This window comes from Meles meles, chromosome 19 (assembly GCF_922984935.1).
Source record: "Meles meles chromosome 19, mMelMel3.1 paternal haplotype, whole genome shotgun sequence".
NCBI classification, from domain to species: domain Eukaryota; kingdom Metazoa; phylum Chordata; class Mammalia; order Carnivora; family Mustelidae; genus Meles; species Meles meles.
The window spans coordinates 6210377-6228972 of NC_060084.1; the positions used below are offsets into that span (position 1 = coordinate 6210377).

At 54.6% G+C, this 18596-nt stretch overlaps 1 protein-coding gene across 1 annotated transcript in view; it reads right to left on the bottom strand.

Moving 5' to 3' along the window:
• The window catches only part of PLCG2 (phospholipase C gamma 2), a 143009-nt gene that overhangs the window by 45770 nt on the left and 78643 nt on the right, over positions 1–18596 (bottom strand). Inside the window, exons 11-20 of the mRNA XM_045988172.1 lie at positions 17542–17660; positions 15756–15841; positions 13942–14062; positions 13461–13629; positions 10519–10623; positions 9027–9116; positions 8263–8438; positions 6807–7007; positions 5718–5837; positions 958–1138 (exon numbers count right to left, since the gene is read on the bottom strand). Coding sequence (XP_045844128.1) covers positions 958–1138; positions 5718–5837; positions 6807–7007; positions 8263–8438; positions 9027–9116; positions 10519–10623; positions 13461–13629; positions 13942–14062; positions 15756–15841; positions 17542–17660 — 1368 coding nt within the window. The remainder of the gene's footprint in view (positions 1–957; positions 1139–5717; positions 5838–6806; positions 7008–8262; positions 8439–9026; positions 9117–10518; positions 10624–13460; positions 13630–13941; positions 14063–15755; positions 15842–17541; positions 17661–18596) is intronic.

Here is an 18596-nt window from a genome sequence, read left to right on the forward strand (position 1 = left end):
CCCAGACACGTTCCACATTTACCGGCTTACACTGAACACCCATCCTGCCCTCTGTCTTTCTGGGTCCCCTCCGGCCTTGGGCCACAGCCGCTCCCTGACCTCGAACCGGCTTTCCCCATGGCCCCGTGGGTGCCAGCTGTCAGGTCTGGGCATCCGTGTTGACCCTCCTCAGACCTGGTCCGAGCACTCTGGCTGCGGTCCTAAGAAGCACTCAGCCTTGTTCTGTCGGCTTCCCGGTCACCCACCCTGCCCAGGACAGCGTCCTCCTGCAAGCTGTCTAGCTCTCCCTCTAGAAGCGAAATTTCCCAAGGCAGGCTTTGTTCCACCACACGGCCAAGAGCTACGAGTACTCCTGGGCCATGGCTGGTGTCTCCTGAATCCTGTATCCCGTCACCTACGTGGCAGGAACTGAGATGTGGGAATCGGATCAGGACCCTCCGGTGGCTCAGAATAAAAGCCAATGTCTCTCGGGGACCTGCCCTGCTCCAAGCAGTCCTTCCTTAGGTCTGCCCCACTCTGGCTCTCTCAGTGCTGGCCACACTGGCTGCTTCTCTGAGCCTCCAGGCGTGCGCTCGCCACAGGACCTTGGTACCCGCTGACCTTTCTGTCCTTCGCTGCGTGAAGCAGTCCTCCACGAACGCTCGAGTCTGCCCGAATACCTCGTTCCCAGTGAGATCTTTCCAGAGCACGCTCGGGAACCACAGCCCCTTCCCCATCACTGCCTCCATGACTCCCCTGCCCACTTTCCCTCTATACTAGACGTCACCCTCTGACCCACGATCTGTTTTTCAGTTGATCCCGTTTATCATCTGTCCCACACGAGACTGCAAGCAGCACGAGGGCAGGGTCCGCGTCCGCGGGTCCCCGAGCCACCCCGGACACCTGGTGAGGGCTCGGCGGAGGTTTGCCGGACGATGGCTGACGCGCAGCCAAACCGCGAGCGGGTCACCCGCCTACCATGTTGTAGCGCTCCAGGAGCTCCGGCGTCACGGGGTAGCGCAGCCGCATCTTCCGGTACAGCGCGTGCTTCTCATAGTAGCTCACGAGCTCCACGAGGCTCTCGAAGTAGGCCGAGGTCCCCAGCACGAAGTGCCGGCCGTCCCGGTGGATGCGGCAGTGCTTGACCTTGCCCCTGGCCCTGGAGGGGGAGACCACGCAGAGCTGGCCACCGAGACCCCAGACGCCACACGGTCGTGCACGCCCCGCTAACGAGAAACCACCTGGCTCCCCGTCCTGGGGGGCCCGGGAGAGAAGCGAGGTTCGGCCCTCCTAGGGGATACGACGATGGCAGGTCTTCCCGACACGGACACAGAGAAAGCTGTACCTTACAGGAGATATGGAGTGACCCAACAGCTCGCTCCTCGCCTGCCCACTCCCCCTGACCCCAGTTAGAGGACTTGCCTTTGGGAAAGGCCAGGTGTCCAGATCAGGGTCTGCAAACAGGGACCCGAAGGTCAAATGGGGGCCCCACCCCTCCCCTGCCCTTGCTTTTATAAATAAAATTTTATTGACACACAGCCAGGGTCACCCACTTGGGTGTGGCCTATGGCTGCTTCCACCAGCTCTGAGCGCCAGAGCTGAGCGGCTGCACCCGAGGCCACAGGGCTCGAAAGGCCTATAGTAGTCACCCTCAGGTCCTTTACAGGAAACGTCTGCTGGTCTCTGCTCACAGCACTGGGCTTTGATGCCCACATCCTTGAATCTGATCTTCAGTGGCTCAACTACGACAACCATGAATTCTTTTTTTTTCCCCAAAAAACAAAGCAACCTTTGATGGCCTCACCCTGCTGACACGAGAGGTGGGAGAAATCGAGAGCAGAACGCAATCTTCAGTCTTACCAGCTTTTATCGGCAAGAACAGGACCATCTGGGAGAATAACTTTGACCCTAACTTCACAGCCAAACGGCATCTTCTGAAACTGTCTAAAGGCATAATTAGGAGGCGTGAGCTACGTGTCATTTAAGAATCTCACACCTTAGAGGGGCGGCCAGGTGGCTCTGTTGGTTAAGCATCTGACTTCTGACTTCAGCTCAGGTCATGATCTCGGGGTCGTGAGATGGAGCCCGTGCTGGGCTCCCGTGCTCACGGGGGAGCCTGCTTGGGATTCCCTCTCTCCCTCCCCTTCTCCTCTGCCCACTGCCCCCCACCAGCTTGTGCACAGTCTCTCAAATAAATAAATATAAAAATTCAGCATCTTAAAGATAGTTTTTGTTTTAAAAAAACACACCCTGTTAAGCCATTTCTTCAATAAGTCCAGTAAAAAAAAAAAGTGAGCAGAGAAACAAATTGCAAGATAAAACTATAGTAGGGTCCCATTTGTATTTTTTTAAAATGGAAGTAAATTCCCACACATGAAAGAGCACACATGTAGAAAGTATTTTCCACAGGGACATACCCATGGAGGTCATTTGGGTTTTGTTTTGTTTTTTTCCTGAGCTCACATGGAGACACCAGTTAGAAAAATGTGCTTTCTACCAGGACGGGGACCCAGATGGAATGGACGGCGGGGGCTTAGCCTTCACTGTGATGTCTTATTTTCTAAGAATATATTTGCATAATAAAGAAATTTTAAACTTCTGGGGCGCCTGGGTGGCTCAGTGGGTTAAGCCTCTGCCTCCATCTCAGGTCATGATCCCAGGGTCCTGGGATTGAGCCCCGCATCGGGCTCCCTGCTCAGTGGGGAGTCTGCTTCTCCCTCTGCCCCTGCTTATGCTGTTTCTCTCTCACTTGCTCAATCTCTATCAAATAAGATCTTTAAAAAAATGTTTTTTTAAACTTTTTACAAAAGTTCCCTAGGGCAGGGAGGCTCTAGGGTCTGGAAGTTAATTAAGAGTAGGGATCAGGTTCTGGTTCCTTCAGGGAACCTGACTGAATCTGTGTTTCCCTGTCCACAAGGCCAGGGACGGACAGTTCCTGCCTCATGACAACTATTAGGGCCGCTATCCGACAGCCCAGGGTAAACCTTCTGCGATGTGTCCAGCACCCCAAGGGCAGTCCATGAATGAATGGCTAGGAAAACAGAGCCAAGGTCAAGCCAAAAGGAGCTTGCCTGGCAAGAGAAGAATCACGAAGGGGGACACACCAGGGCTGAGTGTGAATCACACCTTCCAGGCCCCTGGCGGCCATAAGCCCATGACACTGTGACCCGAGGTCTCCCTCGGCTCTACCACGAAGCCCCGTTCCCACGTCCCACTGAGGTCCACGTCCTACTGATCACACCTGGACAGCAGCTTCATCTCTTTGCACAGACTTGAAAGCAGACACCTGTCCCCTCCCGTAGAGATCTATCCAGAAGTTCTGTCTGTGTTCTCCGAGCCTAGAACACCACCTGGCACAGGAGAGGTACTCCACAGACACTGGGGAGGGGGCGGGGGAGGGAAAGTTCCTCCAGACCCGTGCTCCCCGTCCGCCTGGAGCCCACCCCACTTTGTCCCCCTAACACTCCTGCTCACCCTCTGTCACCTGCCCGTCCACTCTGTGGCACTTACCGCACAACATTGCAGTGATGTGTTCGTGTGCCCGACTCTCCTGGCCCAGGCAACACTTCTCAGTGGGGGACAGTGACCCATCCCACACCATGACCACAGTGAATTAGAAAAAGTCTGTGTGTCCAGGCGGGGGGAGGTCATCTTTGACGATTATAGTGACCATGACCCCAATGGACATGCGGTGGGTGGAGGCCAGGAACGTTCGCCGAAATAGCCTTCCCCTCCTCGCCTCCTTAAGACACCAGCACCTCGTCACTGGCTCACTCAGCCAGCGCGTCCCGACCACCTGCTGCTGGCAAGCCAACGCTCAGTAAGAGGGAAGCGCTCGAGAGAGACACACGAGGAACAGGTCCTCTCAGTTTCAGCAGACTGCTGACCTCATGAGAGCAAGGACTGGCCAGTTTGTATCCCTTCTGTGTTTCTGGAGCCCAACAAGGAGCCTGGCACATAGTAGGTGCTCACTGAACACTTAAACATTTACTGATCCCTAAAAATTAAAAAACTAAAAACCCCTAAAAAATTAAAACCTCCAGCTTTTAGGGTACCACCAGCCTCATGGGGAGGGCAGACAGGCAAACAGCAGGGTGGACGCATAAGGCCAGGCCTCCATCTGGGGATCTCATTTTCATCCACATGGTTCCAGTGAAGTGATTCCAACCCACGGCCAGCCTGAAGGTGCCCAGTCAGAACCATGACACCCAGCTCAGGCAGGGGCCAGGGAGAACGTGGGGACTCGTCTTTCCTACCCGACACCAGCTCCCAAGGGGAACCCAGTGCAGAGTAGCACCGAGACAGACACACAACTGGCCTCCCGAGGGCTGCCCGGTGAGGCGTGGATCCAGGCCTGCTGGAAGCCAGCTCTCCTCCTGAGCATCCCCGCTAGTAGCCAGTAACGCCTCCTTTCTGGGATGCCTGGCCTCTGAGTCTGGTTTCTGTCCCCTGTACCCCAAAGCCTCCCGACTGACAGAACTATAGCACAACTCAGTGCCCAGCACCCAACATGGCTGGTGCAACAGGGCTTCATTAAACTTGCCCAATCCCACCCGGGTGGGGGGCAGCACCACCAAGAGCTTTGGGGCCAAGGGCAAGGTGCCAACGCCAAGTAGCCCAGAGCCTCCCTGTGGGCGGCACAAAGCACAGAGGAGCCAGGCTGGCTGGAGCCGGCACAGAGTCAGTGCTCAGCAAACGGCAACGATAACAAGCCTCACCACCACCACCACCACTCACCCAAGAAGGAAGGAGTAACGGGGGAAGGGGGCAGGTCCACATGCCCAGAGGGCAGCCTGGCAGGGTCCCCAAGGGGGATGGGCCAAGGCAAGAGCAATGGAAGGAACAGGAGCGGCCTGGGCGCGCCAGGGCCCCTACTGAGCCGCCGGGAACCATCATCATGTAGGAACGTGGGGTCTGGAGCTTCCGCTTCCCCCCACTTTTCCTAAGGAGGAAACTAAACTTCCAGGTGCAATTTCCCAGTACTTAACATAACCGTGCAGGTTGAGGCTCGGTCTGGCCCATAAGCCTCGTGAAACCTCACCGTGGAGAGCGCAGGCTTTGAACACGGGTGAGTCCAAGTCTGAAATTCTGCCTCAGTCCCAGGACAAGGCTGTGTGGCTCTAGACAGGACGCTTAACCTCTCTGGGCCTCTATTTCCCTACTCGCAGTACCTCCTCTACTCCCCATGGGCTGCAAGGAAGGACTCGGGCAGGCCCGTGTCGGGAACCTTCGTCAGGGCTCCACACACTGGGGTAGGGGAGATGCGGGGACAGTAAGGTGAACGGGGTCTGAAACTCCCCGACACTGTCCCTGGGGGAAACCAGAGGAATCGGGGGTCTTGGGATGGAATTAGAGGATAGAACCACAGTCCTGGAGAAGGTTGGTCCATGTGGCCTTCCCACTGCCCGCGCTGGGTAGGACGGCAGGTGTGACACATCACTGCTCTGGGCTGCCAGGGCTGCCTGGGTTCAAATCCCAGCTCCGCCATTACTGGCTGCGTATTTCAGCGTTGCTCAAGCTCCCTGTGCCTCAGTTTCCTCCTCTGAACAATAAGGACCATGGTCATGAAGTCGCTGGAAGACGGAATGAGCTCACGGGGCAGGTGTTCCTCTCAAGGACCCAGAGCCGGGCCCCGCACACAGACCGCTCCCCTGAGCGCACGCTGCCCGTGCCTTCCACACCGGTCCCTCCCGGGGCGCCTCTGGCAAGCACATGTCGGCTCCCACCCACCCGCTCACCTGAAGGTGATGGCGTACGAGTCGGTGCCTTCCCGCCTCCGGATGAGGAAGGCGCCATCCCGGGGAACCCTCATTAGCATGTCCTCCGCTTCCCCGCGGCTCAGCCCGTCGTAGTACCACCTGCGGCACAGGGAAAACGGCCACGTGAGACGGCCGCCCACGGAGGAGGTGGTCCTGGGCTCTGAGGCTGCCTGGAAAAAGGCCCCAGAAACCGCCGTGGAAATTGCACCTGGGCTTCCCCACCCAACAACGCCGCCGAAGACAGCAATGTTTTTTAAAAGACCACCAAGATGTAGCTCAGGGAAAACGTTCCTATAGTAGGTTCTGCTTGGAGCATGAGAGAAGAAATTTAACCTAACTGTACCCAACCCACCCCTGCCCCCCATCAGCCTGACCCAGGGCCAGCATCCGTCCCTGTGGAGAACAGAAAATCAGAGGCAGAGAACACAAGAACAGAATTTCAGGTCTTTTTGTCTGGTTAGTCTTGGGTTACTTTCAAAGATATGAAATGGCAGATTTTAAAAGGCAATCTATACAAATTTAGATAAAAGTTAAGAGAGCTGCCGTAAGTTACAAGGCCTCTCAGAAATGCACATTTTAGCAGCCTTCTGCTTAAAAATAGCTCCCCCCCCCCCGCCTTATTTCCGGAATGGGTTAACCTTTTGCAAGGCATAACTAATATTCATTTCGCTAGATAAAAATGAAAGGAAATGTGTACAATTACTTTCCTTTTGTTCACTTGCACAATGAACAGGAATGCGCTGTGACAAGCAGAACAGTATCACTGGGCCAAAATTCAGCTCCGAAAATCAAAGCCCAAGAGCTCGGGACCGTGAAGGCAAAGGAGGAGAGGGGCAGGGAGAGGCCGAGGGAAAGAGAAAAAAGGCAGAGTAGGTGTTTGGAAACGGGGGCCATCCTGGGGAATTTAAGAGATCCCGGGGGCCTGGGTAAGGGGCCTCGGGGGAAACTGGGCCCTGACACACCCACAAGACTGGCTTTTCCGACTGCTGAACCCCATCCGCCTGGGTGTCTGCACCCACTAAACCTGGCACCTGAGGTCTGCGGCCCCGGGAGCACGGGCATACATACGGCTTTGACTCGTGGGGGTTGGGGTTGGGCACGGGGTCGGTGAGCCGGAGCTCGAACTCTGTGCAGCGCAGGTGCGTCTCGCGGTAATGCTGGATGAGGTCATAGATGCTGGTGAACATGACGTTGTCGGTCAGGAAGTACTTCATGGTCCCACCCTCCATGGTGGAACGGATCCGGCAGTGCTGGACCCGGCCGGACCGCCTGCAGGGAGAGAGACAACGTCAGCTCCGAGGCCAGGACCACTGGCCCTGCCTGCACCCGGGGTGGCAGAGAACATGCAGGGGGTGGTACGGGGAAAGGGGGGTAGACCAGAACTGCAGCCAGGGGCACTCACAGGGAGGCACTACGTGGGGCCACACAGGCCTCCCTCTGCTCTGAGAACAGGCTGGTTCTTTAGCCTGGATTCCAGAACATTCTACCTACTTCCTCCAACTACGTTTACCTACCTAACTCCTACTCTGGAGCCAGAAGGTCTAGGTGTAAATCCAGACTCAGCCACTTATGTGCTAAGTGACCCTGAACAAGTGACTTGTCCTCTCTGAGCCCCCACATCATCATCATCCCTGTGGTCTGTCCTCGCTGAGCTGTCCTAAGGACTGACCAAGATCACACACAAAATGTGCCTAGAACACTGCCTGGCACACGGGAAGCATCTTGTAGGAGTTAGCTGTCACTCGTATAGGTATGGTGTTATTTGTTATAATGTGTATCCTTCGGGTCTCCACGGAAACACCACTTCTTACGGGAAGTCTTCCCTGACCACTCCCAAGCCCAGCGTTGCATCAGGCCCTGCTCGTACAGACTTTTGTAACATCTAGCATTTTCTGCATTGCACGTTTTCACAACGACAATTATAGATCATTGACTCCTTTTTCATTGTCCATCGCCCTGACCAGACTCTAATCGCCATCAGGCAGGGACCCGGTCTGCCAGATCGCTGCGCCCCGCACAGAGCAGTCACTCAATGCACACCCTTTAGTGAATGCAAGTACTACTGAGTCAGTGAGCGAGAAAGCTCACGACAGTTCCATAAACCCACCTTTAGAATCTCTGTTTTAGGGACAAGGAGACAAAGATGGAAGGAGGTTGAGTGACTCAGGGGCACCCCACCTGCTCTAGAACCAGGACTGGGGGACGGTGGGGGGGGGTGTGAGTAAGGCCATATCATCCTTACTGCAAGGTCAGTCCTGTCTTGACTTAAAATGATGACTATACGTTGCTTGTCATGGATTTTTCATTACTTCTGATTTTAAAACATTTTGCACTGAAATACCACTACTCTTGATTGCTGTGTTTCGGGCCTCACCTGCCTCGGCCCACCCCTGCCCCGCACAGATCCCTAAATGAAGTCTGGGGTTCTGGTGGAGGCCTGAGTTCGCACAACTCATGCCATGCCTTGCCCCACCCCCCAACCCCGCTCCGGACCAGCTGCAAGGGGAAGGCGGCGTGCCCCTACCAGAAAGACAGGGTGTAGTCGTTGGGGAAGGTCTTGCTCTCCCGCACCAGGAAGGTCCCGTCTTTGCCCCCCGTCTCCGCACAGTACTCCTGCAGCAGCCTCTCGGCACTCGTCCTCTTCTCCACCTTCTTGTGGAACCACTCCTCCCCAAAATGCAGCTCTGTGGGGGGTATATCCTGGGCCACAAGGAGAGGAGGCATTTCTGAAAACCTGGACCAGACCCCCAGCGTGGCCACACCGGTCCGTCTGTGCATGGTGGCTCGGGACTGGATACCAGACAGGCTGGCGTCAGCTTGCCCTCACCCCAAGAGGTCTGGGAAGATGGCTTCCGCAGCCCTCCCTGGCCTGCCACCATGGGCGGTGGCCTCCTGGAGTCCTAAGACATCGACAGAGGGGCCCCCAGTACAGGTTTCAACTCTACTGCACAAGGAGTCTGAGAGCCATAAAGCCCTGGAAATTGCCCTCAAGAAACAGCACCGAGGATGGCCAGGAGCCAGAGGGGAGAGGGCAGGAAAGCTGGGAATCAGGCCGGAGATGGGGCTGGACGGAGCATCCAAATGACTTCCCTTCCCACCCAGAGCACAGGCCCATCAGGCCCTGCAGAGAGCAGGAAAGACATCCTTCAATCTCATTGGTTGGTGAGCCAGCCAATCAGAGAAGAGCCAGGTAGACCTTGGTACCCAAAGGGGTGGCTCCTTGGGCTGAGGATGTCGGAGCCTGTGGGCCACGGGACAGAGGACGGGTTGGGAGGCCGTGTCCCCTACCTGGGGCAGCTCCTCTTCGGCTGTCTGTTCAATGTCGTCGCTGAACGAGAGCTTGGCATCGGCGATGGCACAGTAGTGCCGCGTCCATTTCTGGAAAGGGAAACCAGCATGAGCTCTGCCCTCCGTCTCGGCCCCATCAACTCTGGGACCCAGGGGCCCTGCCCGGCATCACCCCAGCATTTACGAGGGATGAACCTTTCCCACTTTCGTAGACGTGTATGGTGGTTTCATGGAATTCCACCCCCTTCAGGACGTTTCTTTTAAAACATCTATTTGGGGCGGGGCGCCTGGGTGGCTCAGTGGGTTAAGCCGCTGCCTTCAGATCAGGTCATGATCCCAGGGTGCTGGGATCGAGTCCCGCATCGGGCTCTCTGCTCAGCAGGGAGCCTGCTTCCTCCTCTCTCTCTGCCTGCCTCTCTGCCTACTTGCAATCTCTGTCAAATAAATAAAATCTTTAAAAAAAAAAAAATCTATTTGGGGGTTCTTTTGGCATTTTCAGGACTTTTTTTTTTTTTTAATTCACTGGGTCTAAGAGTAGATACAACTTCGTGCCAAATTTCTAGTTCCTATTTATTTAATTTGAAGCCCTTTATGAATGATGGGATCGTTTTTTGGGCCTGGTGACTGTCTTTTTCTATGACCTCCACTTTTTAGGAGTTTCAGGAGTTCTCAGCTAGTCTGGCCAGAGACTCCTCAACATCTGTGACTTAATTCTTTATTTACACATTAACAATTTTTAGTATTTCTAGGATGTAAGCACATACATATCTAAATACATGCAGACAGATTTGCAGGTCAGGTTAAAGGCTGTGACAAGTGGCAGGAGCATTCAAAATGCGTTCCTCTCACCCAAATAAGGGTTCCGGTTGAACTGTCCCAGACGGAAGGGTAGTAAGGAGTTAGGACAGCCAAATATAGTCACATCCTGGACTGAACCCTGGACTGAAAACAGGACATCAGTGGACCAACTGGTAAAACTGAAAAAAGGCCCACGAATGGACGAGCGGTAGGGCACCAATGATCATTTCCTGCTTCCAACAATTACACTCTGATTATAGAGGATGTTAGTATTCGGGGAAGGTGACTGAAGGGTATATAAATATTCTTCATGGGCATGTGAACGTCCAATACGTTACATGGAATATAAAGTGATTTCAAAGTAAAACATTAAAAATGCAAAAAGAAGGGTGCCTGGGGGGCTCAGTGGGTTAAGCCGTTTCCTTCAGCTCAGGTCATGATCTCAGGGTCCTGGGATCGAGTCCTGAATCGGGCTCTCTGCTCAGCAGGGAGCCTGCTTCCTCCTCTCTCTCTGCCTGCCTCTCTGCCTACTTGTGAACTCTGTCTGTCAAATAAATAAATAAATTCTTTTAAAAAATGCAAAAAGAAAAAGAAAAGAAAGGTGAAAACAGGAATAAGACAGGAAAATTCTCAGAGTTCTCTAGTAGGCCTCAGATGTGCTCAAGGCCCTGAGAAGGGGTGCAGGGAGACCCACCTGGTCGATGGAATCCCACATGTACAGTTCACCCTGTTGCTTGTGCTCATCCTTCTTGTCCTCCATGTTGACATCCACGTCACCTCGGGGGCCCAGCTTCTTATGCTGAGGGGGAAAAAATACATACAGTCTCCCTCAAGACCCAAGTTTAGGATCTTGGCACTAGCAAGCATTCATCCCCATTAGCCAGCCAGCCAGCATCTATCTGCAGTGTCCACCTCAGGGCCTTTGCACTGCCTATTTTCTCCACCTGCCTTCTCTCTCACTACATTCAGCTCTGTGCTCTGTGTCACCTCCTCAGATGAGCTTCCCTCAACTCCCTGATCTAACAATAGCCACTACTCCCCTTCCCATCCCCGTCACTCTCTGGCCCCTGGGAGTTACTTTCCATACTCTTGGCCTTTTGTGGTTCTCGGGGACTTCTGCTTCCCCGTCAAAAAATAAAAGCCCCACGACGGCAGGACTTTGTGCGGTTTTCTGCTGAATCTCCTGCGGCAGCTCAGCAGATAGTAAGTGCTCGATAAACAATGGATCAGTGACACCACCTGCATGTCCCGTGTTCTCTGCTGCACACAGGGAAGGGCAGGAACAGCCAGTCCGATGGCCCAAAATGCAGGGCTGTGGATGGCACACCGGGGACACAGTTAAATTGCTTTCTCAGCTGTGCAACCCTGGGCAGGAGGCTACACGTCTCTGGGGCTTACAGTTCTCATCGGGGAGACAAAGACCATGACAACAACAATCTACATCCAGATGGGCGCCGACGTCCATGCAGGCCAGTGTTCGTGAATCTTGGTTCTGGTGGCCCAGAGGAGGGAGCTCAGGATTGAGAGTCCGACTGGGGCCTTACTCGCTGGATGACAGCTTGTCTCGGTCTCAGTCACTTCCCCCGTGAAATGAGGGTAACACCAGCCCCTGCTGGGTCCTGTCAGCCAAGGGGCATGAAAGCCACCTGCCAACACTGAGTCAGCATGTGTCATTTTGAATGGCCTCGAGTTCCCTCTTGGGCAAGAGCCAACCGCAACTCAGCTAAGCCACCTTCTAGACCTCAAGGTCCCCGTCTGGAAAATGGGCCTGGGGGCTGGGATTTGCCACCTCTCGGGGCTGCAGGAGACTGGATAGTGTTTACTGTCACGCCTAGCCAGCGTCACCAATGCTGTTCTTGCCCTCTTCCCTAAAACAGAAAAAGAGGGAGCCAAAAAGTACCAATGGGAAGCAAAGGGTGTTCTGACAGGGCCTCCCTGACCTCACACCCTAAAACAAGAGCCAGAAAACCTCTGGAGACACACAGGGACCAGTTCCAAGAAAAAGAAGCTACAGGGCAATGCACCCTCACTGACCTAATGCCTGAGAAGCTGCGGACCCTGCTGGGCCCCGCTCTCGCAGCCTCTCGTCCTGGTCCTGTCTTCCCCAAGCTGGAAGCTTCCCTTGGTGACTCAGGAAAACTGCCCCAGGGTCATAGCCAAACCCTCCAGATACACTGGTGGCTTTACCCTGAGGGCGCAGACATGCCCTCCTCGGGATGAACCTCTGAGAAAGCTCCTCACAGCGTTTGGCCCTCCTCTGTTGACGGGTCTGTCTCCCCACTAGACCATGACCTCCTGGCAGGCAGGGATTATCCCCAATGCATCTGGGTGTCCCAGTGACAGTCTGGGGAAGGTGCCACACATCCACACCACCCCCATGTTTACGAGGTTATTCCCCCAACCTGAAGGCAATGCCCCCTCTCTGTGTGGTAAACACCTGTCCATCCTACACGAACCTGCTACCTGTCAACAAAATCCATCCCTCTCCTTCCACCGGGGCTAAACCAAAGACTTCTTACTCAGCAGTTTCTGCGGGAGCTGTGGACATGTGACAGTTCTCACTCACAGGACAGGACAGGCTGGGACATACCGAACTGACATCCCTCTTGTTTGCCAGAAATCGCGGACCCGGGACACGTCCAGGTTGCCCCTTCTCTGGGCTGAAGCTCAGAAGGGCCCACAATCCACCATCAACCCACACATGGGGACCACGTCCCAGGGCAGACCCCTTCTGTGCCAGCGATCTCCTTTGAAGTTGGGGAAGACGACAGACCCCTTTCTCAAAACATTTACAATGCACAGAATTATAAGAGAAACTATACTGAAATATAGTTATTAAGACCTTAAATATTTATAATGTAAAGAGGTGTGCTTCCTTAATAGCTTTTTATAGAAGATCTACAATAAAATCTATTAACCACTGTAATTTCAAAGTAGGGATAAAGACAAGATTATTTTGAGATATCCGTACTAACTGTAAACACGAAATGAAACTATTCATGATTTCTACTAGTGACAAAGCCCCAAGTGGCTTGTTGCTGATATTCGCAACGGAAGGAAATGTTAAGTTTTAGTTACAGGTTAATAAAAATGAAGAGGCAACATTTCCCCCCAAGTTCACACACTGCCATACCCCAGATTCTGAATGGATTCCCTGGGGGCCTACAGAATAAGAGGATGCTGGTTCCCTTGACAGCCTTGTGGGCCAGAGCTCAAATCTAGAACATTCTCCCTCCGTTAAAGAGGATATGACCTCTTCTGTGCTTTAAGCTAGGATATACCTGGTCTCTTCGTCTTAGTAATAAAGATCCCCGAACATCACCACTCTCCCCAGGATCCCTGGCACTCCTGGGCACAGCTCATCCTTCATCTCTCCCCCTTGCCAGCAGCTGGCAAGAGACCCCCTTCAGCCATGAGCACTCACAGCATTTTGGGGCAACTGTCCACCTCCCGTCCGTGTCCATCTCACACACTGCACTGGGACACAGAGGCCCCTCGAGGTGAAATGACCTTGCCCGGGGTCACTCAGGGAGTTAGTAAGGAGAGCTGGTGGGGAGTCCGGGCCGTGGGAGCAGGACCTGTGCCCCGAGCCACTGGCTCTCCCGAATGAATGCCAGGCCACCCGGAGCCACCCACCTTGATGATGAACTTCTCCCGCAGCTGGCTGGGTGAGGGCAGCTGGTCAGCGCTGGCCTCCGTGGGCTTCGTCAGCAGCTGGTCGCCAAACACCTCCTTGAACACCCGGGCCATGTGGCGCTGCTGCTCCACACAACAGTGCTCCTCGATGGACAGGATCACTGGGAAGCTGTGTGCGGGAGGAGCGGGCTCAGCCCAGCAGGTGGGGGGTGGGGCCGGGGTGGGAGGTGGGCGGGGGGAGGGGTGGGGGGCAGAGGGCACCAGTGTCCCGGCACCCGCCTCCTCCCAGCTCCAGAACCAGGGAGGGACTCGCGCTTTTGGCCTGAAGGGGGCGCCAACACTCAGCCGAAGCCTTGTTGGGCGAGACCAGAGGATGGAGGCTGGGCAGGTAGGTCGGTGTGGGGGTGTGTGTGGTGTGTACGCGTGTGTGCAGGGGCGTCTTTCCCCTAAGGACGAACCACCAGGGACTCAGCCGACCGACCTGGAGGTGACAAAGGCATGGTCTTTGATGGCCTGCACCACGTCATCAAACTTGATCTTGGTGGTCCGCGTCCAGCCGTGGTAGATGATGGGCTTCCCGTCGGGCCCGTCCCAGCAGTCCACTGAGGGGAGAAGCATGTAGTCTCAACCCCCGGCCATCTGCCCCTGCCTGGAGAGTCCACTGACGGCAGCCACACCACAGAGGGGGATGGGGGGCATCTGCCAGCTTGGCCCCGGGCCCCCAGTGGCTCAGTTACTAATGTGGGGGCCACACAGGAACTCCCCTCGGGGGCTGGCAACACGAGGAGCCCTGTTACCTGTGTACATGCATTACTCCTGCAGTTATGGGAAGACTGTAGTTGCTTAAAGATCCCCAATACAGTCATCCCAAAGAAGCTAGTTTCAGTGTTTCCTTTTTTATTTTTATTTTTTTTTAAGATTTTATTTATTTTTTGACAGAGAGGAAGAGATCACAAGTAGGCAGAGAGGCAGGCAGGGGCGGGGAAGGAGGCTCCCCGCTGAGCAGAGAGCCCGATGCGAGACTCGATCCCAGGACCCCAGGATCATGACCTGAGCTGATGGCAGAGGCTTAACCCACTGAACCACCCAGGCATCCCTGTGCTTCCTTTTGAAAAAAATAGATTTATACTGTGGGATTTGTTTCTGATTTCACTCGGCTTGCTTGTTCTGCTAGTGGAAATAATACAGAGCAATGAGATGCTTATTTTTCTCAGCTTTATAGGAAAACATTCAAACAGAACTAGGTTAGGTAGCAGGTGAACATCCCCTCATTTTCAAACCCCAGAGGTACCAGGAGCTGGTTGCTTCATACTTAATTTCTTCACACTTGTTTTTTCCTGGGATGGGGGGCATACACCAGACAAACGTCTATGGAGTTAAGTGCCATGCGAGTCTGATGGTCTGAGGAATGGGTTTGATAAAACTGCACCCTCCGTCGAGACAAACCATAAATGACTCTTAATCTCACAAAACAAACTGGGGGTTGCTGGGGGGAGGTGGGATTGGGAGAGGGGGAGCGGGCTATGGACATTGGGGAGGGGAGGCGAACCATAAGAGACTATGGACTCTGAAAAACAACCTGAGGGTTTTGAAGGGTCAGGGGTGGGAGGTTGGGGGAACAGGTGGTGGGTAATGGGGAGGGCACGTTTTGCATGGAGCACTGGGTGTTGTGCAAAAAGAATGAATACTGTTACACTGAAAAAATAAATAAAATGAAAAAAAAAAAACCAAAAAAACTGCACCCTCCGTCAGTGCTCTGAACCTTTCTCAGCCCAGCGCACCTGCACGCCTTTGCAGGTGCAGACAGGCTGGGAGGAGACGGCAGGCTCCCGAGCACATCCAGGGCCTGTGGGTGTCCGTGAGCAGCTGTGAAAAGAATGGTCAGGTGGCATCCAAGGCCAGGCCGGCTGCCGAAATACAGAGGGCTCCTGCCTTCCCCCGTGAACAGCCCGGAGGGCAACTGAAGGAGAAAAGCAGCCTAACCAAACCTCGCAGCCCCACCACATCAGGACACTCTCCAGAGGCCCCGGGCCACCGCTCCAGGGTTTCCGACTCCAGCCGGGCCAGGCTCGACACCACGCCTCGTCCTGCGGGGAGACCCTCTGGGGAATGGCGGCTGGCATTTAGTGACCGCATCCCCCGCCCCCAGAGGCTATGGGCGCCTGGGCCCTCCCATGACCTGTCCCCGTCACCCGCATGACTCAGGCCTTTCAGACAACGAGAGCATCAAGCAGGGACACGGCAGAGCTCGAGTCCCCCCGAGTGCTCCCCCCCGGGGGGGCGAGCAGCACTCACGCTCAATGCAGCGGCAGCCCGCCCGCAGGCAGCGGATGTAGGCTTCCGTGGACGACTCGCTCCGCAGCTGGTCGCCGGTGAGGTACCTGAGGGAGAGGACGCCATGGCCATGGAGGGGACAGGCCCGCACCCTGGGGCGTCTTGGGGAACTCCTCAGCCCAAGTGCCCAACATCCTGAATTCTTCCTGTCTAGAGAGATCGACGGTTAGGATCTGGGCCAGACTCAAGCAATCGTGCGGCCACCCTGGGTACAAGTCTTGGGCTCCAGGCCACTGTCGCAGGGCGTGAACGACAGCCATCTTGGCGATCCAAGGGAAGGGTCGAGACTGTGGATTCTTTGAAGGAGAAGTTGGTCCGGGGGTATCAGGAGTGACACTGATATATGGCAATCAATCAATGACCCTATTATCACGCCCCACGCCCTACCACCCGGTGCCCGCTAGGAGGCCCTTAGTCCAATGGGCCGCCATTGTGGTATCAGGGCTCCAGGCCGGACACAGGTCTTGAACAACGATTGCTGGAATTCACTATGCTTTGAACTGTGTCCACCAAAACTGACATCGAAATGCATATTTGTATGCACTTTCCTCCTCTCCATGTCCGTGCCCCACACCCCTTTCAAGAGTTTACGTTCCTTCACTGTCCCCTGGGTTTGGGAGCATTCAGCACTCTAAGCCAACGGCCATGGCAAACAATCAGTTTGCCCCTAAGAAGACATCACCTTCCAAAGTGCCTTCTGACTCCTGTCTGCGGTGACACACGGGAACGTACCAGTCTGCCGCTCTCCAGGAGGCCAGGCCCCGAGATTTTCACCCTCTCCCCCCTCACCTCACAAGCTGACTACACAGGGGAACCTGAGTGCAACTTCTCCCTTCCAGGCTACCCTCTCTTTTGCAGTTGGATAATCGGGACAATCAAATGTAAAGGGGACTGTGTCGCTCTCTGGCTTCAAAGTCATCAGAGGCTCCTACTGCCGAGTGCCCTTTGCTGTGATTTTAAAGGTTCCACTCAAGCAGAACTGCGGTCCTCCTCTCCTGCCACTCACCCTCCTGGACTGTACGATCTAATAATCTTAACAGACCCCCTCAGCTCCTCCTGCCCCTGGACCTTTGCACGTGCGGTTCCTCCTTGCCTCGCCACCCGTAATCCTCTCAGCAACTCCTGTTCATCCTTGAGTAAAAGGAGGCCTTTGGGGGCACCTGGATGGCTCAGCTGGTTGGGTGTATGACTCTTGGTTTTGGATCATGATCTTGGGGTCCTGAGATCAGGCCCCACACGGGGCTCCATGCCTGGCGGGGAGTCTGCTTGTCTCCCTCTCCCTCTGCCTCTCCCCCAATTCATGGGCTTGTACTCTCTCTCTTTGTCTCTCTCAAAAACTGATAAATAAATCTTTAACACAAAACAAAACAAGGGAGGGCTTTCCCCTCCGAGTATCCAAGGACAGGGCTGCTCCTGCTGTCTCCCCTGCTATCCCCTCCACACCCAGCAGGCACAGGGAACACACTCAATAAGTACCAGTTCAATAACTCATTCATTGCTTCGCTAGATGTTCGCGAAAACCAGCTTTGCCAACTTGCTTTTTAGGGTCATAGGATAAAACATGATTAATGCAAATACCAACTGGGAAAGGTGGGGGTACATTCCCGCATCCCTTCCAGAAGCTTCTGTACATTCTAGTCTGAGCAGCGTGGCCTTGGACTCTGCCTGCTCCCACACGCCTCCCCGGAGCAGGGTGCTGCCCCCCAGCCGGCCCCTCAGCCCGTCACAGGCTCACCGAGAAACTCACGTGTTATGTGAAGAGGAGATCCAGTAATGGGACAAGGGGTTGTTCATGTCCTGCATGTCCACCACGTCGTACTTCTCATCCCAGATGCTGTTCTCCCGCGAAAACAGGTACGTGAGGAACTAGGAGAGTCACAGAGGCACGATCGTCATGAGGGTGATGAGGACGGGTGGGGCCTGGATCTTTCTGGTCTGGCCAATACCGGGGAGACGGCGGCTCTGATTCGGGAACTCAGAGGAAGGTCTCCTGGCCTCAGGTACCCAGATTTGTAAGGCAGAAGGCTCAGATCACAACAGGAGAGACAGACACCTTTCACTCACCGGTGTGATGTTTCCCTTTGTAATGTGAATCCAGAGATAGTGGATACTACTAAGGTACCTGCCTCCTGTGCGTAAGATTTAAGGCATAGTAATACCATGAATATCTGTAAGCTCACCGCCCAACTTAAAGCAAAAGAATATCACCAGTAGGGGCACCTGGGTGGCTCAGTGGGTTAAAGCTTCTGCCTTCGGCTCAGGTCATGATCTCACGGTCCTGGGATCGAGTCCCGCATCAGGCTCTCTGCTCGGCGGGGAGCCTGCTTCCCTCTCTCTCTGCCTGCCTCTCTGCCTACTTGTGATCTCTCTCTCTCTGTCAAATAAATAAATAAAATCTTAAAAAAAAAAAAAGAAAGAGTATCACCAGTATCCTAACATCGAAAAGGCAGGAAATTTCCTACCCCAGTACCTCACTCAAAAAAAAAAAAAAAAGAATCAGACTGAGTGGCACAGGGCTGTACTCTGCTGCCTGGAAACAGCCTTCCACGAGGCAGGAGTACCCCAGGCCTCCTCTCAGCGCTACCTTCCCAGCTGCTTCACCCAGGGCGGACGCAGACGTCCCATCGACTTTTCAATCTGGTCACCACGCCTGCGTTGTGAGACACTCCCTGGCAGCTGACGTCGTCTGGTTGGGCAGAGCCAAGAACCGCCCCCCCCCCACCGCCCGCCCCAGGACACACAGCCCAGTAGAGAAAGATGAGCAAGACAGAAAGTGGTAACTCAGAACCAAGCAGAAAACCA